The sequence below is a fragment of the Erpetoichthys calabaricus genome, chromosome 9 (genome assembly GCF_900747795.2).
Source record: "Erpetoichthys calabaricus chromosome 9, fErpCal1.3, whole genome shotgun sequence".
Taxonomy (NCBI): domain Eukaryota; kingdom Metazoa; phylum Chordata; class Cladistia; order Polypteriformes; family Polypteridae; genus Erpetoichthys; species Erpetoichthys calabaricus.
In genome coordinates, this window is record NC_041402.2 from 44,708,437 (window position 1) to 44,730,470 (window position 22,034).

General features: G+C 34.4%; 1 protein-coding gene across 1 annotated transcript in view; it reads left to right on the plus strand.

The window, feature by feature from the left end:
- The window catches only part of pard6a (par-6 family cell polarity regulator alpha), a 97,801-nt gene that overhangs the window by 2,277 nt on the left and 73,490 nt on the right, over positions 1 to 22,034 (plus strand). The window contains exon 2 of the mRNA XM_028809418.2: positions 12,935 to 13,157. Coding sequence (XP_028665251.1) covers positions 12,935 to 13,157 — 223 coding nt within the window. The remainder of the gene's footprint in view (positions 1 to 12,934; positions 13,158 to 22,034) is intronic.

Below are 22,034 nucleotides of genomic sequence, written 5' to 3' on the forward strand. Positions count from 1 at the left end.
TGCTGTGTAGGGCTCTTTTTCCTACATTGTTTGTTTGTGTTATATTTTAAAACATTGTGACAAGTGCTTCATAATTACATAAAAGCATCCTTGTCTAGAATTTTTTAAAGCAGTCTAAATTGCTTTATGTTTAGAAATGTACGGATAACATTTGTTTTCTTTATTAAACTGCTGCATTTCCGTTAAATATAATTACTGGTTATATCAGTGTGTCAATGAAAAGTGTAGTTGTAATAGTTCTCCTCTCTGTGTTCAGTTATCTTGTGTAATTCTGGGTGAATTGCATACTGAATGATTAAAGTACTGAAAAAAGCCTGCTATGTAAGGTGTCTATTAGTAGCGTATATAGGAAATGCTAGCATTATATAACAGTTTTACACAATCTAAGTGAATGTAAAATGTGTGTAATTTCATTTGGAACATTTTGTCTTGCTCTACAATGTACTCACACATGTTTTAAGTGAGAGAAGAAAATGACAAACTCTTTCACATGCTCCAAAAAGCTGATAATTTTTTCCTGAACTCCTCACATGTAGTGAAATTAATTCTGGGTCCCCACTTTTCTCATTAACTGCTTAATATTGTTTTGGATAGAAAGAAAATTAATTCTGCATATCTAAGTGCGATAATGTACAGTATTTAGAAACCTCATTATATCTCATTATAGCATTTATGAGCTTCACTGCCTCCTAGCTTTTTGAAGTTCTAATGAAATCTGAATTTGAAAGCTATGCTGATAAAATATATCGCAATGTTTTATAACTAATTTTGAAAATTACAGTTTTTATAAAGAAAGCTAAATATTTATTTTACTATATACCTTCCTTTCTGCTACAAAATAGTAGTGAATTCTGATCATTCATTGAGAAAAATTGTATTTTGAATAATCGATATAAAATATATGGACTTACTCAAAATCTGATACTGATACAGGCAGTTTGTCTCCTAGCATTATTTATACTTTATGGTCTTATAGTTTTCTCAAGTCTAATTTATTTTGTAGATTTCTTTTATAAAAGCTGTTTTTAATTTTTTTTATATTTCTGACTATAAATTAATGATGACACCAATCTGATGCATTGTATTGGTATTGGGCGAGTACTGGCTGGATTGGATATCAGAAAAAAAGAAAAAAATTAATCCAATTCTTCAACAAATTCAGTTGTTTCATTTGTGATACATGTACGTTCATAGTTCTTTCATTTATATAAAAGAGAGATTGGCAGTCACACTATATTTTCTGACTTCTAGGAGCAAAAAGAACCACAGCAGTGGAAAAAGTATTAAAGACTGCATTTGATGTGTTTGAGCAATTGTAAGTGATTTCATCTGGGTTTCAAGTTTTCCTGAATCTGCTTTCTCTTTGACCATGCCACTTTGTGCAATGAGAGAGTGCTATGCTTTCAAGTGTCACATTTGTTTTATTCTTTACATTCTTTTCTTATACAACAACACACAAGTCATAAGCACTACATACAAGAAAAAGTAAAAATACATTTGAAATACAATCTATACAATCTCGCTATATATATATATATATAGTGAGATATGGCCGGCCGTTCATCCCGGCCAATACCCCCAGGCCGCCAGGTGGAGCCCTCCCTGCAGCATGGAGGTGCCCCGAATGCCAGAAGAGTTTTGATCTGACCTGGAAGTGCTAAGAAGTCACATGGACTGAGGGTTCGGAAAAACTTCTGGGTCAGGGAATATAAAAGGACTATGGGAAATCCCAGACGATGAGCTGTTGGGAGGCAGGGTGGCTAAGCGTCTGGGAGAGTGGAGGATTATTGTATTGGTTATTGTTATTGATTGTTTATTGAAGTATAGTGGAGGTGGAGGAGCTTTGTGCACTGTGTTATTATAATAAACCATTATTTGGACTTTTATCCGGTGTCTGGCGTATTGTCCGAGGGTTTAAGGGAGCAAGAGCGCCCCTATCTGTCACAATATATATATTTATATTCTTTTTGAACTCTGGTGCTACAAATAGCTTATTTAAAGTTTAACTAATTATTAGAGACCCTCAGCCTTTTTAGACTTTTATATTTCTCACATCTTCCTTCTTTGCAAACAGTGCAGAACTATTGGCACCTGCCCTAGTAGGTAATGAACAGTTTCTATCCACAGGTTGGAAGGTTGCTGAACTGATTAACTTGACGTGTCCTGTACTGTTTGTATTAAGCTTTCACAAGTGTTAACTTTAGAATTTGTATAATTAAACTATAGACCACAGGTGTTAACTTTTCATTTTTTATTAACAACTTTTAATTAATTATGTTAGATTATTGTTTAGTCACCATAAAAATACAAAAATAAATACAATCCCCTTAAAATACATACCTTTTCAAGTAATTTAAAGAAAATATTTATCCATATAGCATAGATGAAAATACAGTAAAATACTTAATAATTACACAATCATATTGTTTAATTTGTTTGGTAACTAGGGTTGCCAAACTACGCGCTAGCCACTTCGCGGATCTACCACTTGCGTATGGGGAAGCGGATGTACAATTTAAACATAATAAGATACAAAATATTAATGATATTAACAGATAAAAGATATTCATTCAAACTACAAATTAACTGATTATTTTAATGGGAATTGTTACATATGCATTATAGAATCAACTATTTTACATTACAGTGAGTAACCATAGTAAAAAATAGTAAAATGTAATAAATTGAAAGAAAATTATGTTTCATGTTGCATTAGAGGTATTTGTTGTGCTATACATTTTTGTTCTGTTTGGCTTGAAATTAATACACAGATACTTTTTAAACTTTTACTGTAAAACTTCAGTAAAAACAGTTTTTTGAATTAAAGTTTCGTCAATATCTCATTGAATTTTGATTCCGTCTTTGGACTTACAGCGTGACAACGCAACGTATAACTTCCTGTGAGTGAATATCGTTTCTTTCTCTCTAATAATTAACCGACTTTTTTGAATGTTTGTCCCTCTGACTTGTTAATTGTCATAGCATAAGCTATTCTAGTGGGAAACTCTAAACTTTTTTATATGAATGTCATATCAACATCTCCTTTGGTGTCTAAAGTTATCTGTGGAAGATGTACTACATTAACGTTCTTGTCGCCTGTTAAAATTTTATGTCAGAATTGTTCGACCAATTTTGAATACAGTTAATCATGTCCTATTGCATAGACCATCACTCAGACATAAATTACACAATAACATTACAATATATCCTTCTTTGAACAGTAATTCGGCTGGTGGAAGACCGGACAGGGTTAACGGTTGTAGATATTCTCTGGGAAATTGTAAGTTGGTGTTTTCATTTATAGTACCATCACCACCCACTGTTTCAGCATAGTCTATTGATACGTATTTAACCAATTTGTCGTGTAAACGAATTGAAAATTTTCGTGTTAATTCATTTGACTTCATCGTTTCTCGGTGCTAGGATTGCCCGTGTGCTCATTTCTTCTGTTAATAACCCTTCGGGATGAAATTGTTTAATACGTTTTGGACATAATAAGTCTTTTTTTATTGGGAACTTAAAGAGAGGAAAACGTAAAAATTTATAAAAGCTGATAGTGCAGGAACTGTGTCTGACAAAAGCATTCACATGAATGAGAGGTGAGAGGACCGTATGCGTGGTTGAAAAATGGTTGAGAGGAGGGTGGGACTTGAAAAAATCTCTTGGCAATAGTCTCGTCTCAAGATTTTCTTTTATAATAGAGAGATGTACTTATCTGAAACAGCCTAATTTCTATTTTTTTTTTACCATTTGTCTAAAAAAAAAAATAAAAAAAAATATGTTTTCTCGCTCATTGATGCAATTAATTGCTATTATCAGTTAAGCACTGCTTTTTTAAACCGTGTACCAGCAATACTGTCTTACTTCTTGGGGTGTCATTTTAAATATGGACTACCATTTTAATTATGCAATACTCATTTATTATCAAACCTTATACTGTATTGCACACAAACCAATAATAAACATAGCAAAAACCCCTAAAAAGCCACAAATCTATGAAATTGTCATAAGATATTTATCATTGATGGGATTGCCACTTCAGAGTTCTTTTCTTTTTTCCGTTGATATTGTCATATTGTTTGCTGTTGGACAGAACTGATCATCATTATGCTCTATTACATCACAAACTGTTTTCTCACGATCTGCATGAAGTTTACCAATGAATTTCATTTAGAGTTTCCTGGTTTAAAGAATTATTTTCTGTGTGCTTTGACTAAGAGCTTATTGTTTTGCCTCGGGTTTAATAACTGATTGATTTGACTTTTTGGTTAATGAACCTGATTAGGCTTTGACTAACATTTCATCTTCTGATTTCTACTTAAATTCTGTCTGCTATTTTCAGTAGAATAGCATACTTGAAATTATTAACATACTGTACCTGGTTAAATACAAGTGTAAACAATACTTTTCATTGAATAGTGGTTTTATTATAAATGATTGCTTCCTTTTTAATTTGTAGTTTTAATGAATATCTTTTATCTGTTAATATCATTACTATTTTGTATCTAAGTAAATGTAAAATATAGTTAATAGATTCTAATAAATTAAAGATAGGTTCAAAATAAATATTTTAATAATTGCATAATTTATTATGCAATTGTACATACACTACCAGTCAAAAGTTTTAGAACACCTCAAGTTTTCCAGTTTTCCTTCAGATGTAATCACTTGAAATGCAGTGAATGACCTAAAATGGTGAAAAGGTAAGCAGTAAACTGCCATGGGTTTAAATTGAAAGTTGGCTGGGATTGGCTCCAGCAGACCCCCATGACCCTGTGTTTGGATTCAGCGGGTTGGAAAATGGATGGATGGATGGATGGATAATCTACAGCAATTAAAGTAAATTAAGCCTTGCAAGTTGATGCAAGTCTTAAAGCAGAGTTGGAACTTCACTAGTTCAGTGTATGCTAATAGTAGTATTAGTATACTAATACTAATACTTCACTCACTGAAATGCTAGTACACTGTAGAAAGTTGTAAATTGCAGGGATAATGGTAAGAAAACGGCAATTAACAAATGAAATGAGACAAAGCATTATCACCCTTAGAAGTGTAGGGCTTTCATTTAGAGAGATTGCAAAAAAAATCAAAGTGTCAGTGAGTACGGTGCCCTACACAACCCAAAGCCAATTGGAAACTGGAAGAAACTCTAATAGGAAGAGATCTGGCAGACCCAAGATCACAACCCAATCAGAAGACAAGATTCTTAGGGTCACCAGCTTGCATGATAGATGTCTCACAGCTGAACAGCTTAACAGTGGTCGAAAAAAGCAAGTCTACTGTGAAGAGGAGACGTTGTACTGCATGTTTGATACGACAAGTGGCAGTAGTACTGCAGACTGGAAGAAAGTTTTACTGGATCGAGGAATCAAAATTTGAAACCTTCAGTTCATCACACAGGGTGTTTATATGCCATAGTGCTGGAGAAAGGATGATTCCTCAGTGTGTGACACTAACAATTAAACATGAAGTGGGAGTGTGATGGTCTGGGGTTCGTTTGCTGGATGCGGAGTTGGAGACATGCACAGAGTGACTGGGTGAATCAAAAGGATTACCACAGTTTTGCTATTATATCAGCAAAAGGAGGCTACTTTGAATACACTTTTGTATACTTAATAATTCCTTGACATAATAATTATTCATTTAATAATTATTTAATAATTATAATTTAAAAATAATAATTTAATTCATTCAATAATTTATTTGCCATTGTTTATTTGTTCTATGCTTTGATTTCATGAAACATTAAGACATTAAACTGTGTGACTGTCCATAAAAACTGAAAAAACAGAGGTGTTCTAAAACTTTTTACCAGTAGTGTATCTGCTTGTTGTATTAAGTTAATAACATTCCCGAGACTAGTAATAAATTATTCAGTGTTATCAAGGCATGCTGCCATGCTTTACACAACCCTGTAAGAAAGTAATTTTTCAGCTTTTATATTGAGATTGAACTGGCTGCTGTATCAGCAAACAACAACATTGTATTTTCAGAAATTTATAGCAACACTACATTTTTTTTCTTATTTTGAAATCTTAATCGTAAATCTTATGGAAACAAATGTATCAGTTTTGATTTAGACATAGGAAAGAACCTTTTAGATATTAATGGGAGAGAAATTTGAGATAGGAGTTTGCAGTGCAAAATGTTTTCATGAATTTTTTCACACAAACACATTAACAAGAATCTTCATAGTGTATCTTCTTTTTTGCTTTTAATAAGATCAGAACTCATATGGGTGTCTGAATCATAGTGCTTATTTTTTCGATGTGCCAAGGTGGTTCAGGATGATGATTTTAGATATGGGCAATACTCATTCCTGCAGCTCTCCTTTTGAGTGAATTTTCCCAGTAAATGTACAATAGTCTGCACATAAAGTCTTGAGTTTTGTTAAGGATGAATTTGAATCAAATAAAACCATAAACCCATGGTGTAAACATGCTTATTGTATGTAGTATTTAAAAAGTTGCTCACTTACCATTGGTTGGTTTGTTAAGAGTCACATTTCTTATGTAGCATGTAACTAAGTAACTGTTACTGTCCTAAAAAAAGCATGCCAAAGTCAAGTTAGCTTACGTGCATTATGTAAAGACAGACAGATTAAATCTGGTTTTCTGTTCTAATCCTGAACTAATTTGTGTTTGGACTTTTGCACTGTCCAGTAGGCTAAATGTGTTTTCAGAGTTGTTTACATTTGTAGTGGAGAATATTTTTTCCTGTGTTTTAGTGGTTAAAAGCAGTATTTTGTACTTCCTATGACCTTCATAGTTGTTTTCATGATAACAGTACTTAACCTTATAGGTATTATATTGAATACTGCTTACTGCAGTCCTTTTGACTTTCAGATTTCTAATAGATGCTCTTTCTTATGTTTGTGTTTAAGTGATGCATGTACAGTAACTGCCCAATTAAAATTTTTATAAATTTAATTGTATTCAATCACAATTTTCTGCTGATTTTGTCTGAACATTACATTAGTTGCACTTCTTGTATCTTGGAGATGCCCAAAAGTATATATTTGTTTTGCCTGCCTTGTGGCACCGTGTGTCAGTGGCCCCATATTTAGGCGATGTATTTTGTAAAGCCTTTTTGTAGTCTGCCTTTTCTCTTCTCAAAGTTTTTATGAGGAGTTTGATCTTTCAAGTGGCACCAGTTTTGTCAATGGCTGGCATGGCCAGAAAATCATTTTTTGCAGTATGTATTTATTTTCAGATGAGTAAGCCTAAGTGTGCCCCAAATAGTTTTACTGTGCTACCTGTTGCTACTCTTGTGCCCATCAAAATAAGACGGCTATTTTGCTTGGTGAAATATCTTTCCCTTTACTGAATTGACCATAAATAAATAGTAACATTTTATGAACTGAAATAAACTGATGTAGAAGGAGCTTAGTTTGGATGGACACCTTCAGAAAATTATCTGAGCTCTAGGAGATGCATTTGGTATTTTAATCTTAATCTTTTAATTTTAATCTACATTTTTTATAATTAAACAATAAACACTTCCACCAAAATGAACATTTTTCTTTGTAATGATTGTATAAATTACATCTTCACAAAATTAAATGATTCCTTCTGTTGCTATGTGAATGTATTGTTGTATTTTAAAGACAGCTAGATTTTTTCAGCTTTCTGCCTAGATTATTAAGAAAAGTATCCTCATCTAGACTTCAATTTGAAGTTAGTCTTAATTAATGAGGGTATTTGAAGAATCAGATTACAGATGTGTTATGCTGCAGCTAGATGAGCATGAGTAGTGTATTGCATCCAATGAATATATCCTCTGTGTTCAGGCAAGCATATATGCATGCCATTTTGTAGAGGTCTGAGGCTATAAAGCACACTAAGCAACTATAAATACTCTGGCAGTACCTGTCAATCCTTGGACAGAAATACTGATAGCTGAAAGATTTCAGCAGTTTGCTGAATGATTGTGGCTTATATTATTATTATTTACATTTATATTGTACTTTTCTCACTACTCAAAGTGCTTCAGTGAGTGGGGAGCCACTTCAACCTCCGCTAATGTGTAGCATTCACCTGGATGATGTGGCATATAGCCATTTTTGTACCAGTATGCCCACCACGCATTAGCTGTTAGGTGGTGAAGTGTTGAGAGAGAAAGATCACAGAGAGTCAGGACCTTTTACGTCTCATCCGAAGAATGGTACCATTTTCACAGCACAACTGGATTTAGGGCAGATGTGACATACTTCCACTGTAAAGGTTATGAATGATCTCAGATCACTGTGATTCTGTTGGTGACATAGGTCATGAATTGAGTGTTTTCATTCGAAATGTATTTTAGTACTGAGGTGCTGTCTATCAAAAACGTAGATTCTTCTAGGGATATTTGAATTTCACCATTTAGCATCTTGTCCATTTTGATTGCCACAATGGCTGCTGTTAGCTCCAATCTTGGAATCATGACAAGCTTCGGTGGGGCAATTCTTGACTTCCCCATGAGGAATGGAGGGTGTTTTTTTGTCTTTTTACTGGACAAGAGAAGATATGTGACTGCCATATCCATCTTCACTGGCATCTGCAAAATGCTGCATTTGTAATGACTTTATGGTTCCAAACCATGTAGGTTTGATTGGTTTGATTGATCTGTTCACATTGGAATGGAGGGTGTTTTTTTGTCTTTTTACTGGACAAGAGAAGATATGTGACAGTGCCATATCCATCTTCACTGGCATCTGCAAAATGCTGCATTTGTAATGACTTTATGGTTCCAAACCATGTAGGTTTGATTGGTTTGATTCATCTGTTCACATTGTAGTGTGCTAGCAACTGTAAGTCATCCATCCATTTTTTCCATTTCTGAAAATATTTGACTTCCACTTCTGCTTCCCACCCACATTTCTCTTAAAAAATTTGAGAGGGTCATAAACTGAGCTAACAAGAGATAGAATACCATGCCTTATAGGGGGCTTGTTTTGTAACTTTATCTGAAATTTGTAACAGTCTGTTTCAGTACACCGCTGGATTCCCAGGGCATTTTCTGTTGGGAGCGAACTATGGATCAAGTCTAAATCCTTTTGTTCAAGAGCTCTGTCTTCTTTGGGATTAGACAATTAAACTGCTGTTACTCATTCACTTGGCCAGGTGAAGTACCCTTCTGTTGCATAGATCTTGGTGATCTTTTGCCAACTTTATGGCTTGTGCTTCTGTTGCTACTGACTTTAAGCAGTCATTTACATAGAAGTTATGAAGCACAGTGTTAACAGCTTCCTTAGGAAATGCATCTCTGGCATCTTCAGCTATTCTACACAAAGCATAAGAAGCACAACTGGGTGAAGAAGTAGCACCAAAAAGATGTGCTGTCATTTTAAATTCCCCATAGTCATTACTTAGATTACCTTCAGGTCACCACAAAAGATGTAGGAGATCAGTTTCTTTATCTGGAACTTTAACTTGAGGAATCCAGCCACTGCCCTCTTCAAGCGTAGTCATTCTGAAAAGCAGGTGATTAGTTTAGTGTCCCCATCACTGCACTGGGGCACTGGGATCCACTTTTAGACCATAGGGTAAGTACCTTCTGCTGGCCTCACCAACACCAACCCAAGATTTTCCTAGATGGTTTATCTTCAAGTAGTGGTCAGGCCTGAACATTTAGGTGGATCATCTGTTCTGAAGTGCATGTGATATGGCTACTTAAGCACACTTAAACACAAAACATTGTTTGTTATCATTTGGGTATCCTTTCTTACTTTTTTCCATTTTGTATATCAGGTGATTGAGTAAACTTTGCTATTTCAAAAGTCTTTATACTATAATTTATTTTTGTGATGTCAAAGCATAACATTTAAGCTTGAATTGTCTCTTCGTTGGATCATTTGGTATATCTGGTAGCAAGGGTTGTCAGAAGAATTGAAATGTCACAAAGAATTTATTTTAACATTTTAAAATTACTTCAATACCCATTTTTCATGGTATTAATTCTACTGCCTACATTACAAATGTATGAATACTTCCAGTTCACGTTGGCTTTTGACCCTCTTAGGCTATCAGTTGGCATGCCTCGAGTTTCAGATCCATTTCCATCCACTCATAAGAATTAAGAAGATGGCAATTTCAGCAGCATTGAAGCCTTTACAGCACGCATAATTGACAGAGGGCAGCTAGGGTGGCATCTGGAAATACTTTGGCTCTGTGGCAGATAGAGACAGAAAACCACAAGATACATGCAAGGCTGTAGTGCAAGAATTGAAAGTGAGTCAGTACAAAAAATTTTGAGAGGAATCATATCTAAATTAAAAAATGGTCACTTTTTATTCTGTGCTGTTCTTTCTGAGGCAGCAATCTTTAGCAATATATGCCTCTGATGTTTCCTCAATTTTTAAATCCTCACTGCAAAGTCTGCTACTATAGCCTGTTACATTATTTGCATTGTAACGTTTCAGTGCTCAACTGCGTAAACAGTGGTGCTACTCTGTGTGCCCCTATTTTTCCACCTGCGTTTCAGAGTGGTATATGGTATGTCAGGGCTTATTTGCAGCCCAACATAGGCATGCAAAAGCTTCACGAAAGAGCATGTTGACATTCTAGTCTTTGTTGCAAAAAAACTTGCAAGTTATAAAAACGTTGCAGTTTACACAAGAATGCAATGTGCACTGTTTGCATTTTTGCACAGCCTTTAATTGTCTTAGTGGTCTGTTTGTGTGTTGCTTTTCTGAACAATTGTTTACAAAATATCTCATTAATGTTCTCTTCATGTGAATGTTTACTTCATGTTTGTTTTCAATATCTTTATGTATAATGTTTACAAAAGATTGTAATAATTTTCAGGGCTTTGCACATATCTTTTACAAAACATTGCACTACTTGAAGTATTTGCATTTTATGACTAAAGTTTATTTGATATCATCAATGTTAAGATTTTACTGCATTACAATTTATTTAAATACATATTTATTGAGTTACATTATATACTATATTGGGCGTTGAAAATGGTATTGAATCTCAATACTTTTCTTGGTATCATATCGAAGTTTGAAATTTTGGTATTGTGACATCCCTACTGGTAGCTAATCATTTACTGTGACACAGCCCTGATTTTTTTTTTTTTTTGTTTTCTCCGTGCCAACAAACAATGGACACCCACTCTAACAGAAAGCTTTGATATGTTGTAGAATTGATGCAAGATTCATTAAACACAATAGGAAAAGGCCAGAGAATTTTGAATTATGGTTCCCATTCTTCTGCCCTACTTTAATTCTATTTTTCTAGAACAGAATGAGTATGAGAAGTATCTCTTCTCTTATATATATTTCTCTTCTGGTTCGTCCTGCTTCCACTTCAAAACCGGTCCCACCCACAAGCAGCCGACACGGCATTTCTCGATTCCTATTCGTCCTTTTCCAAACCCTTCCCCACGCTACCTGCGACTCCTCTTCAAAACCGGTCCCACCCACACGCAGCCAACACGGCATTTCTCGATTCCTATTCATCCTCTTCCATGTCATGCACTATACTGGCCTGCTGAGCGTAATACATCCAACAAGTACTCGAGGTGCTGCCACAACAGTAAAGTAGCTTTACCACCTTTGCGGGAGCCACCTGTGTCTTTACAACAGCTTCTTACACAGCAAACATCAGAAGCTAAAAATTATCGTGAACACATTTTAGAATACAACTCTTCTTTAGCGTTTGCTTCCATGGGTGCACAGATAACTCAACCTCCTGGCCACGGACCATACTGTTTTAAAATACACGGGCAAATTTATCACCAAATCTCTCCACTATACACTAACACTTCTACCTCTTCAGGATATGGGTAGTTGTATGTTTTTGACACAGTGCAAGCTACTGAAATACGCTTACAAAATAAAGCAAACTCTGCATGCAGCGAAAATGTACTTGTCCAGCTAGATTCAATGCTCAGAACCATCAACCCTTCGCTAAATCATACAAACACATGCATAAAAATCGCTCAGTCCAATCCAACAGCATCTGTACGAATGGTTTTTAAGGAAAACCCTAGGCAGGATTTACGACGATACAATGCCCTGACATTGCAGCAATTTTCGTCGGAGAAGATGGCAAAACGCCTGCCAAAAGGGACATTTGCATCTATCCTATAGGCAACTCCTGTAAACAGATTTCCACGTTCAATATGAATTGCGATCCTATGGTTTACCCACTTTTATTCCCTTACGGAGACATTGGCTGGCACAAAGATTTACAACATGTTCCCGATAAAAGAAGCGCCAAGCGAATAAGGCATACTCAATGCCAATTTTACACGTACAGATTAGCAATGAGGAATACATTTAGTATTTTGCACTCCAGGGGCAAACAGTTCCACGTGCAAATCTTGTTGACGTACTGTTGGAATAATCAGACGCACTGCAACCAAACACTGAAAATAACGTACGTGTAGGCAAAATGATCATATTACCGTTCACATTTCCAGGAATTCCAAGATACATGCAACAAAACTATCAGGATGCCATGGCCATAGTACGTAAATTCGGAAAGCCTGATTTATTTTTTACATGTAATCCTGCTTGGCCGGAAATTCTACATGCACACTGTGTCTTTCAAGAAGTATTTATTTCTTCTTGATTTCTGAATTCCTTTCTCACCGTTTTCCGTTCCTATTCTTACACGGCGGGCGTCGGCTAGTATATAATAAGGGAGTAGAATTTGGGGAAAAAAGGAAATTGGAAATAATGCCCATGTAAGTAAGAAAAATATACTAGTTTTCCAAAGAGTCAGGAAGTGCAAATAAGGCAAGTTACATAACAAAAGCAATTTTTTTCAGTCTTCTAAGTTGTGATTTTTTTTGCATAGCTATAAAGCATCATTTTCAGTTATTTGCCAATGGTTTCTGTTTCATAGGTAAGTCAGCTAACCATTAAATAATTTATTTTATATTGCACTGTTTGTCTGATCTGTAAAACGTTTGTAAATGTTTTCTTTGTTTTATTTAGTTCAATGCAGAATTTAGAAGATTTGCTTTGAAGAGGTCAAATGTTGGGGGATTTCAGGAGTTTTACCGGCTAATTCAGTCAATTCATCAGATTCCCTGTGTGGATGTTCTGCTTGGATATACAGACATTCATGGAGATTTGCTACCTATTAACAATGATGACAACTACAACAAAGCCTTATCTTCAGCCAATCCGCTTCTCCGGATTATTATACAGAAGAGAGGTAAAACAAAGTTTACTTCTATTTTAATCTGATTTCTGTTTTAATCTGACTTCTGTTTTGCATCTTCTTTGTGATATTGACAAAGTAAGGCATGGATGAAGCTAACGAAGTATTATGATTTGAATTAATTTAGTTTTAGTGAATAATACTATTCTTTATTTTGAGTTTATACTATAACATTTTCAATGTAAACATTTTGTGTCTATGATGTCCTGAAATAATTTTTTGGCATTGCTTTTTACAAGCTTGAGTGCTTAAACTATTATCTGAACAAGTAAACTCTTACTATTTCATATTACAAATATGCGTTTATGGTATACAGTGTATGCTGATAAATTTTGGTGGCAGTAATTATAGTACACTGAAAAATTATACTACCTTTTCTGATTTACTCAAGTACAGCAAGCTTTTGACACTGAATGCTTTCAGATCTTTAACCAAAATCTAATAATAAAGTGCAACTGTGTAAATAAATAACAGCTTTTTAAACTTGTTTATTTTAACTATTTAACAAAGTTATGCAACACCGCCTAACACCATATGAAGTAATAGCCTCCTAGTTAAATTAGTACAGTTAAAGGAATACACTTAGCCAGCTGAACACAGCTAGTCTTGATTACGGCCACTAAACCTCACTTTTTTGGTTATCTCATTAGAATAAAATTTGTTAGCACAAAGATTCAGATGCAGAATCTCACAATGAAGAGGGGATTCCTGATGATATCAAAAAAATATTGATACCAGTCTGGAAATAACTACAAAGCCATTTCTGAGGCTGTTTGCCTCCATCAGTTCAGAGTGATAACCATCATCTCAAAGTCAAAAGTCAAAGCAAAATTTATTGTCATCTCAACCATATACAAGTATACAGATAGACAAAATTGCGAAGCTCAGGGTCCACAGTGTAACAACATGAAGTGCGAATAATAAATTAAAAATAGAATTAAAATTAAAATGTAAAATTAAAACACAAACAAAACAAGACATTGTGCAAAGAAAAGACAAAGATGTAGCAGCAATATTGACGTGTAGTAAGCAATATGAACATTGATGCAATGTATGGTATTTGCAATCTAGATACATATCTATTGACTATATTTATGTAATATAATATAAAAAAAAATATACAATAGATATACATAATACAGAAATTATCAGTGTATGATAATAGTTGTTTAAGACATGTGTAAATAGTGACAAGTCAGAATGTTTCACAGCAGAAGAATATCAAGAATGTCAAAATTCTTAAAGGTCAGTATGAGATTTTAAGTTCTTTTTTACATGCGCACTAGTCTTTGCAGGAAAGTGGCTCGCATGTATAAAAGTTCTGTTTTTAGAGATGGTTGAGGCAGTGTGGAAGATCCAAAATAGAAATAAAATAAAATAAATAAAACAAAATAGAAAACACTTGTAGCAGTAGTTAATCTTCCAATGAGTGATAGGCCTGCCAAAATTCAAGGTTGTGTTGTGAAATCATTTGGTAAGTTGCAAAAGATCCTGAAAAAAAATCCAAATAACTGGAAGTTATGCTTGCCTCATTAAAGGTTAGTGTCCATGACTAAACAAAAAAGTGTGAGAGTTGGAAAAAAACAATGTAGACCAAGGAGAACAAAAGTGCTTTTTACTCCATGTGCCAGGAAGTACCTAGAAGATTCCCAGGCCTTTTAGGAGAATATTCTCTGGGTATATGAGACAAAGGTGGATATTTGGCATGTGCCCTATTTAATTTGGTGTAAATCAAACAAAGAATAGCACAGTAAGAGAATAATACTAGTAACAAAAGATATTGGTAGTATGATGATATGGGAATGCTTTGCTGTCTCAGGATTTGGACAACTTGCCCTAATTGAAGAAACCATGAATTCTGCTCTGCACAACGCAATTTTTTGCCTGGTCATCTCACTGTGAGCTGAAGCTGAAGAGTAGTTGGGTCAGCAAAATAGCGAGCCAAAAGAAATCCACATGGCAATGACTAAAAAGAAACAAAATTAAAGTTTGGAATGGCCTACTAAAAGTCTAGACCTAATCCAGTAGATGTAGCAGTATCTGAAACAAGCAGCTCAAGGTCAAAAACCTAATGTTTTTCAGTCAAAAAGGTTTTGATATATTTTCGATGGTAATGTGATATTGAATTATAGGAAGCATTTAATTGTAGTCCTTGCAGCTAAATATGACATACTGTACTCGGGTAATAAGTATAAGGAAGCAACTACTTTAATTGTGCTGATGTAACTAGTGTACAGTAATCCCTCCTCCATTGCGGGGGTTGCGTTCCAGAACCCCCCACGAAAGGTGAAAATCCGCGAAGTAGAAACCATATGTTCATATGGTTATTTTTATATATTTTAAGCCCTTATAAACTCTCCCACAGTATTATAAACATTTCCAGCACAATTATACAGCATAAACCCTTTGTATTCTCTTAGATATTAGGTAAGATTCGTTGAAATTATGTATGTAAACACAGTTTATATACAGTAAAACCTAAATATTATTTTAAAGATATCGAGCGTCTCCGATATCACATATGTTACAGCCATTACGACAGACAGGCCACCAGCAATAAATACGTACAATGCAAGAAAAATTGTATACAGTAAAATGTGTGTACAGTGACACTAAACTATGTACATGTAATAAGTACTGTACGTAGATAATTAATTATGGTTACTCACCAACAATGACACGACGACTTGTCCGATAATGATGAGTTTAATTTTTCTGCACAACAAAGGATAACGTTACAGCTCTTCTAAAGGAGCCTCTTCAGGCGACTGTGTAGCACCGCCATTGTTCTTCTTCCAGCACTCTTCAATCCAAATCCCTAAAGCAGATTCCATCCAGACTACTGCCTTATCACGTCCACTTGCAACTCGTTTTGCGCCCTGGTTAAAGGACACTGTGGCCGTAGATCTTATATGCTTTTCCTCCTTTTTAAATAAAAAGAATCGTGGACTCATTGATGCTGTAATGGTGTCCTGCAGCGGTGTAGCTGTTCCCTTCCTTCAACATATCCAAAACTTTTACCTTTTCTGCAATCATTTGCATCGTCTGTTGGCGCTTGGACACGGCCCCTGAAGCAGTAGCAGGAGCACGTTAATGCTGAATGAGTGAGATGAGACTTCCTGGTTAATGCAGCACTCCGTCGCTGAGCCAATCAGCAGCACACAGGAACGTAACTGCGTGCTCTGATTGGGTAGCTTCTCAGCCATCCGCCAATAGCATCTCTTGTATGAAATCAACTGGGCAAACCAACTGAGGAAGCAAGTACCAGAAGTAAAAAGACCCATTGTCTGCAGAAACCCGCGAAGCAGCGAAAAATCCGTGTTATATATTTAGATATGCTTAACATATAAATCCGTGATAGAGTGAAGCCGCGAAAGTCGAAGCGCGATATAGCGAGGGATTACTGTAATTATTTTTTGCACAGTGCGGGTTTGGTTTTGGATAACTTTGCTTATTTAATAAATTAAAAAAAGTTTTTTTGTTCACTTAGGCTCCCTTATATAATGTTGCAATTTGGTAAAGACCTGAAAACATTAAGTATTAAATATTTCTAATAAGAGAAGAAATCAGAAAAGGGCAAATACTTTTTCATGGAACCGTACATTTCTGATTGAGACACATATTGAAACAATGGTCTAACCATTAGACCAGTAACATGCTGAGTTTATTCAATAAGCTTTTATATGATTTCTTATGTTTTATCACAGTTGTTTATAATGATAAATGTAGTGGAAGGCAGTTTGGTTTTAGTGCCAATAAAAGTTTAGTATTAATTAATTATCCAGAACAGGAAAACATCTTGTGATGCTGTATAACTTTTTGTTTATATTCGATTTATACTTAAAGCTGCACTAAAAGAAGTTAATCAATGTACTTGTATGAGAGAAGTGCTTAAAGTTTGTACATGATCACTTGAAGGCCATGCTTAAATTTTGCAGTATAACCTGCTACTATTAGTGCTGGGCGGTATGACCAAAATTCTATATCACGGTATTTTTCAAAATTATACCGGTTTCACTGTATTCAATGGTATTTTCTTCCCATGAATGAGTGGATGTTAACCACATTTTCCACTGCAATTACTGCAGTAGACTGGCTAAGAATAACCTATTCCACTGTCATGAGAATTGTACATTGTACAACAAAACATTTTAATGTGCACACAAGTATTAATACAGGTTTGCAAGGCCCCATAAAGTGATAGTTTTCAAGTGGGTGGCACTAATGTAGAGAAGGAATCATATTGCATGACAGTTGCAGTCAAAATATAGAATCTTTTTATTGAACAAATGTTGCAAACAACTTAAACTATAATTTTGACAACATACTTTCAACCATCCAATGAGGCATTTAGACAGTAAAATATCCAGAGGTGCTTGTCAAAAGTTGCACTGAACATGTCTTAGAAAAGGGGTAAATAGTAAATATTTTTGTAAACCAACTTCACTTTCTGTTAATGTTAACAATCTCTGTCCACTGACTCATTAGCTATATGGATTGTAATGGCATTGGTTATCTTGATCTACTACTTTTTTTGTGACAGTACCTCTAGCAAACGCGTCTACAAGTGACGTCTGACTTGAGTGTCCTCTAGCTTTTTCAGTTTTGCCAATCTTAGTTCCATACATTCATGGTACTCCAAAGCATGTTTGCGGCTAAGGTGGTGCAGCAAATTGCTCGTGTTGCCTCCTCCGGCAGCAACTTTAGCTTGACAGCATTTGCAGTAAATAGTTGTTTGGTCCACATCTGACCTTTTAAAACCAAAGTATCTCCAGAGAACAGACACGGCTCCTTTTTCAGCAAAAGTTCTTCTGTGTCATCATGTTAAACGCTATCGTCTGCTACAGCTTCAGTTTCAGAATGTTCTCTGCCCATTTTCACCACTCAGTACCTCCACTAACGCATGTACTCCATTGCATGCGTGTTTATAATAATAATTCTTTGCATTTATGTAGTGGTCTAGCAGTGAAAAAGGACCCCCCCAGTTTCCCGCTGCGCCACGTTCCGGACATTGTTTAAGCTATTTAAACCGGTTTTGCGGTATAAGAAAAATCCATATCATAATAAAAATAAAAAATGGTTTTCGGTATGAACTGGTATACCTCCCAGCACTTGCTACTATTCTTCTGATGATACACAACAAAGAAGCTCTGTATCCTAATTTGTGTTGCTTATCACAATCCAAGCATACTTGACAGCTAGAAGATATATTGAGTAAAGTGTATACTTTTTCACATTTCCTTTACATTTGTTTTGCATTTTTTTTTTTTTTTTTTTTACATTTTTGTTTTTTAAATGCTATTATTAACCAACAGTTTTAAGTTAGAAAGTGTGGGTGTATAACAAAATTAAGTTACTAATATGTAACTAATTCTGTTCTATAGAAAGATTTTATAGAAAGAATATAAAACAATTATTATAATTAGATGTTTAAAATAAGTGTTTGGATTGTTAGGAGAGAAAATGGACTGTACATTAATTCCAGTATCCTAGATTTTTAAATTCACAGCTTATATGTCTGATAACCGTTATTGTGACTTTCACATTTTTGTCTCTGCTTCCTTCAATCAACAGTCAAGCAAAGTGCTTAAAAAGTTTATTACGTTCAGTACCACAGCTTAAGCCCTTTTTGTCTCCTGTACAATATTTGGTGTAATTTAACAGTGTAATTAGTAAGAATTTTGGTGAATTAAAACATTATTAAAATGATGGGAATGATACTTGGTTTAAAAGATGTAAGCTCTGGGATAGGCTTAAATAACATAATCTTTAAGTCTTGAACGAGCACATAATAATGGGAGATTGTATTAATCTTACAAGGAGTGTAGAGGTCAACCTATACAGTCAGCATCCGCTGTAGAGTCAAAGATGTTAAGATCAGTAAGAAAACAGAATACCGACCTCAGATTGAGAGTCTTGGTTTTTGAGGCTTGTTTTTGTAGGCTTATTAGTATATTTGTGACATGATGCTAAATTTAAAAAATTGAGAAAAATTAAGACAGTGTATAGAACAGTTTCATGAGCCTCAGATGTGTCTTGATTATCATTTGCTTTTTGTATTGATTCATAAAACGGCTCAATTTATCACGCTATTTACTGTAATGTACAAAAATATACACTGTTTTGTATACTGTATTTACTGTATGTAACCTTTGTTATATTAATGTAACCTTGTCTTTTCAAGCCATTAAACATTTTTTATTTTGTTAACTTTTCTAGCTTGTATCGATATTAAACAAAGAATTTAATCAAGCTTATTATAAACTGCTTTTGCAAAAACAAGTTGTATTCTGCAATAATCAGAAGTATGTGAAATACTCCTAGTAACAAGTGGATTGATGCTGTGAGATGATAAGTTTAGAGATGTCTCTAAAAGGCTTTTAGCATGACTGAACAACCAAACTGAAAAGGAATCTTTGGGGGTGCCATATACGGCGGGAAAAAAGACAAATTCAAAAGGAAGAATTCTGAGGAGATAATGTAGGACAGTTTTATTCATGAATTAAGAATACAAATTAAGAAAAACTAAGTCAGTTAATATAGAAAACCTCATGAAACAGTTTATTCAGATTTTGGGAAGGGTCAGGTTTGATGGGATAAATTTAATAAGCAACACAAGAACTTAGAATAGCAAAAGTGATAGTTGTAGAAGCATTCCTCACTAAAGTGCAGTGCTCCTCATGATCATGTCATACTGTGAAGACATATATGCATTGGCAAAAACACTTTTTATGAAATCTCATCCATAGGCATTTACTGGTACATTGTTTTAGATCTGATTTAAGCTGTTGGTTTGCAAAGTCATTAAATAAACTGGTTAATGGTTGCATTTCAGCTATTACAAGAATCAAAAGGCAGCATATAAATATTGATTGTTATTTAGCCCTTAATCTGTCAATTAAATATGAAAATGTTGAACACAATCATTGTGGTCTGAAAAATATGACTATTATGCAGTTTTATGAGTTTTTCCACTATTGCCTATCAGCATAAATCACATACTATTTATGTATTTTAAGTATAATTGAGTCAGATGCATTGTTTGAAAAATTAAAGAAACATTGTTTAAATAGGGGTACAGTTTAATGTATCCAGTAAACTAATTGCATGGCTTATAAAATTGCTTTCATTTGCTTTATGCAGATAGATTTCTTGTCTGTCCCTAGGTTGCAGCTATCATATTTAGTTTTTATCTCATGAGTAACATCTAAATTAGCCTATTCACGAGAAAGTCAGCTCCAGATTACCCACCTTATTTGTTTAATGATGACTCCAGTTATATATTGCATAACTCTTGTTGTGTTTTTTTTTCAAGATATTATTTATCTCTTTGGTAATATTGTTACCTTTAACAACAAGGCAAATGTTGTAAAACACGTAAACACTATACATGCCACTGAGCTTCATCATGTAACAAATATTTCATGCAGTGTGCAGAACCTTTTTTTGCAAAGAACTTTCTAATGTTGTTACTATTAAAGCAAAATAAAAAAAAACACTGTAAACTCTGTAAAACTTACAGTGGTTTTCTTATATTTATTTCTCAAGTGGTACTAAGTTCGCATAGTAGAATGACTGGCTAGGCACTGATTTGACCTAGGAATCTTTCAGTTTTATTTTTTTTAACACTGTGTATTTTCTTTCTTTTTTCTTTCTATGCGAGTTTCATTCTCAATGTAGTTATTAAATTGACTAGGCCAAGTAATAAAATATAGTTGTGGCAGCACAGTTTTTCCCTTACATTCTGTGGGGGATTTGTCAGGTTAACTGTCAACTTTAAATGGTTCTGGTATAAATGTGGCCTGCCTTGAACTGACGTCCTATCTAGGGCTGGATCCTGGTTTTGGCCGTTACTAAGTGCTAACTTCCAGCTTTCCTGCAATTCTATTATGGAAAAGTGAGCTAAGGAAAATAGGTGTCGACAGATGTTATAGAGTAAAAAATAATTAGATATTACATGCAAGTTGTAATATGTTTCTAATTTTCTGAGGTCAAAACTGTAAAGAATAAACAGATGAGATATAAAAACAGAACAAAATTGTTCAAAATTCAGATCGTTTGATTTATTACCTTTGAGCACTAGTTCTCAAGACTAATGTTCAGTCATTTTAGGACTGCTCTGTGGAACCACTATGGTGAATTTCATTTATTTATTTCTTTTTGTTTTTTATAGTTATTCAAATTGCATTATTCACATCTTCTTAGCTCTGTTCTAGAAGCAGTAAAGAGACACCATGTGAGCTTATTGCTTTTCCAATGTTCGCCCTATATACTGTATGACCTGTTAAATATATTCTATTGTATATAACCTTTTATCCTTAATTTCTGATAGAACAATATGTGACCTTTGTCCTTAGTTCTACAAATTAGGATGAGCTACATGTTTTATTTTGCTGAGGTACCCTTAAACATATTGAAGTAACATAGATTGATCAATGAGCTACAAAAAGATTTCATTGTAAATTTCTCTTTTCTTCTGTTTTAATATCGGCTTAAAAACACTTTTGATGTCAATCAGGAAAAATTCTCTAAATTTAACTGTGCAGCAAATTGGTGGTATGTGTGTGCATTAGGACTAGTGGCATGCCTTTCCCAAGGGGCAAGGGAGGAAGGTTAGAGATGGGAGACATCACTCTCTTAAGTACTAGAAAACTGCCTCTGTCACTTGTGTTGTGTTTTGTCTTTTCTTCTCTAATCAGCTAAACAGTGATGCTTTTTTAGACTATGACCTTTAATTCTAATTTTTTCTGAAATTGTTAATCACAACTACATTTTTGTTTGCAACACCTTACCCTCCATTTGTTATTGTGTATCTGCTTTTATTAAAAAGTATTTATTTTAGTATAGTCAATTGGATAAAAGTTCTGTCCA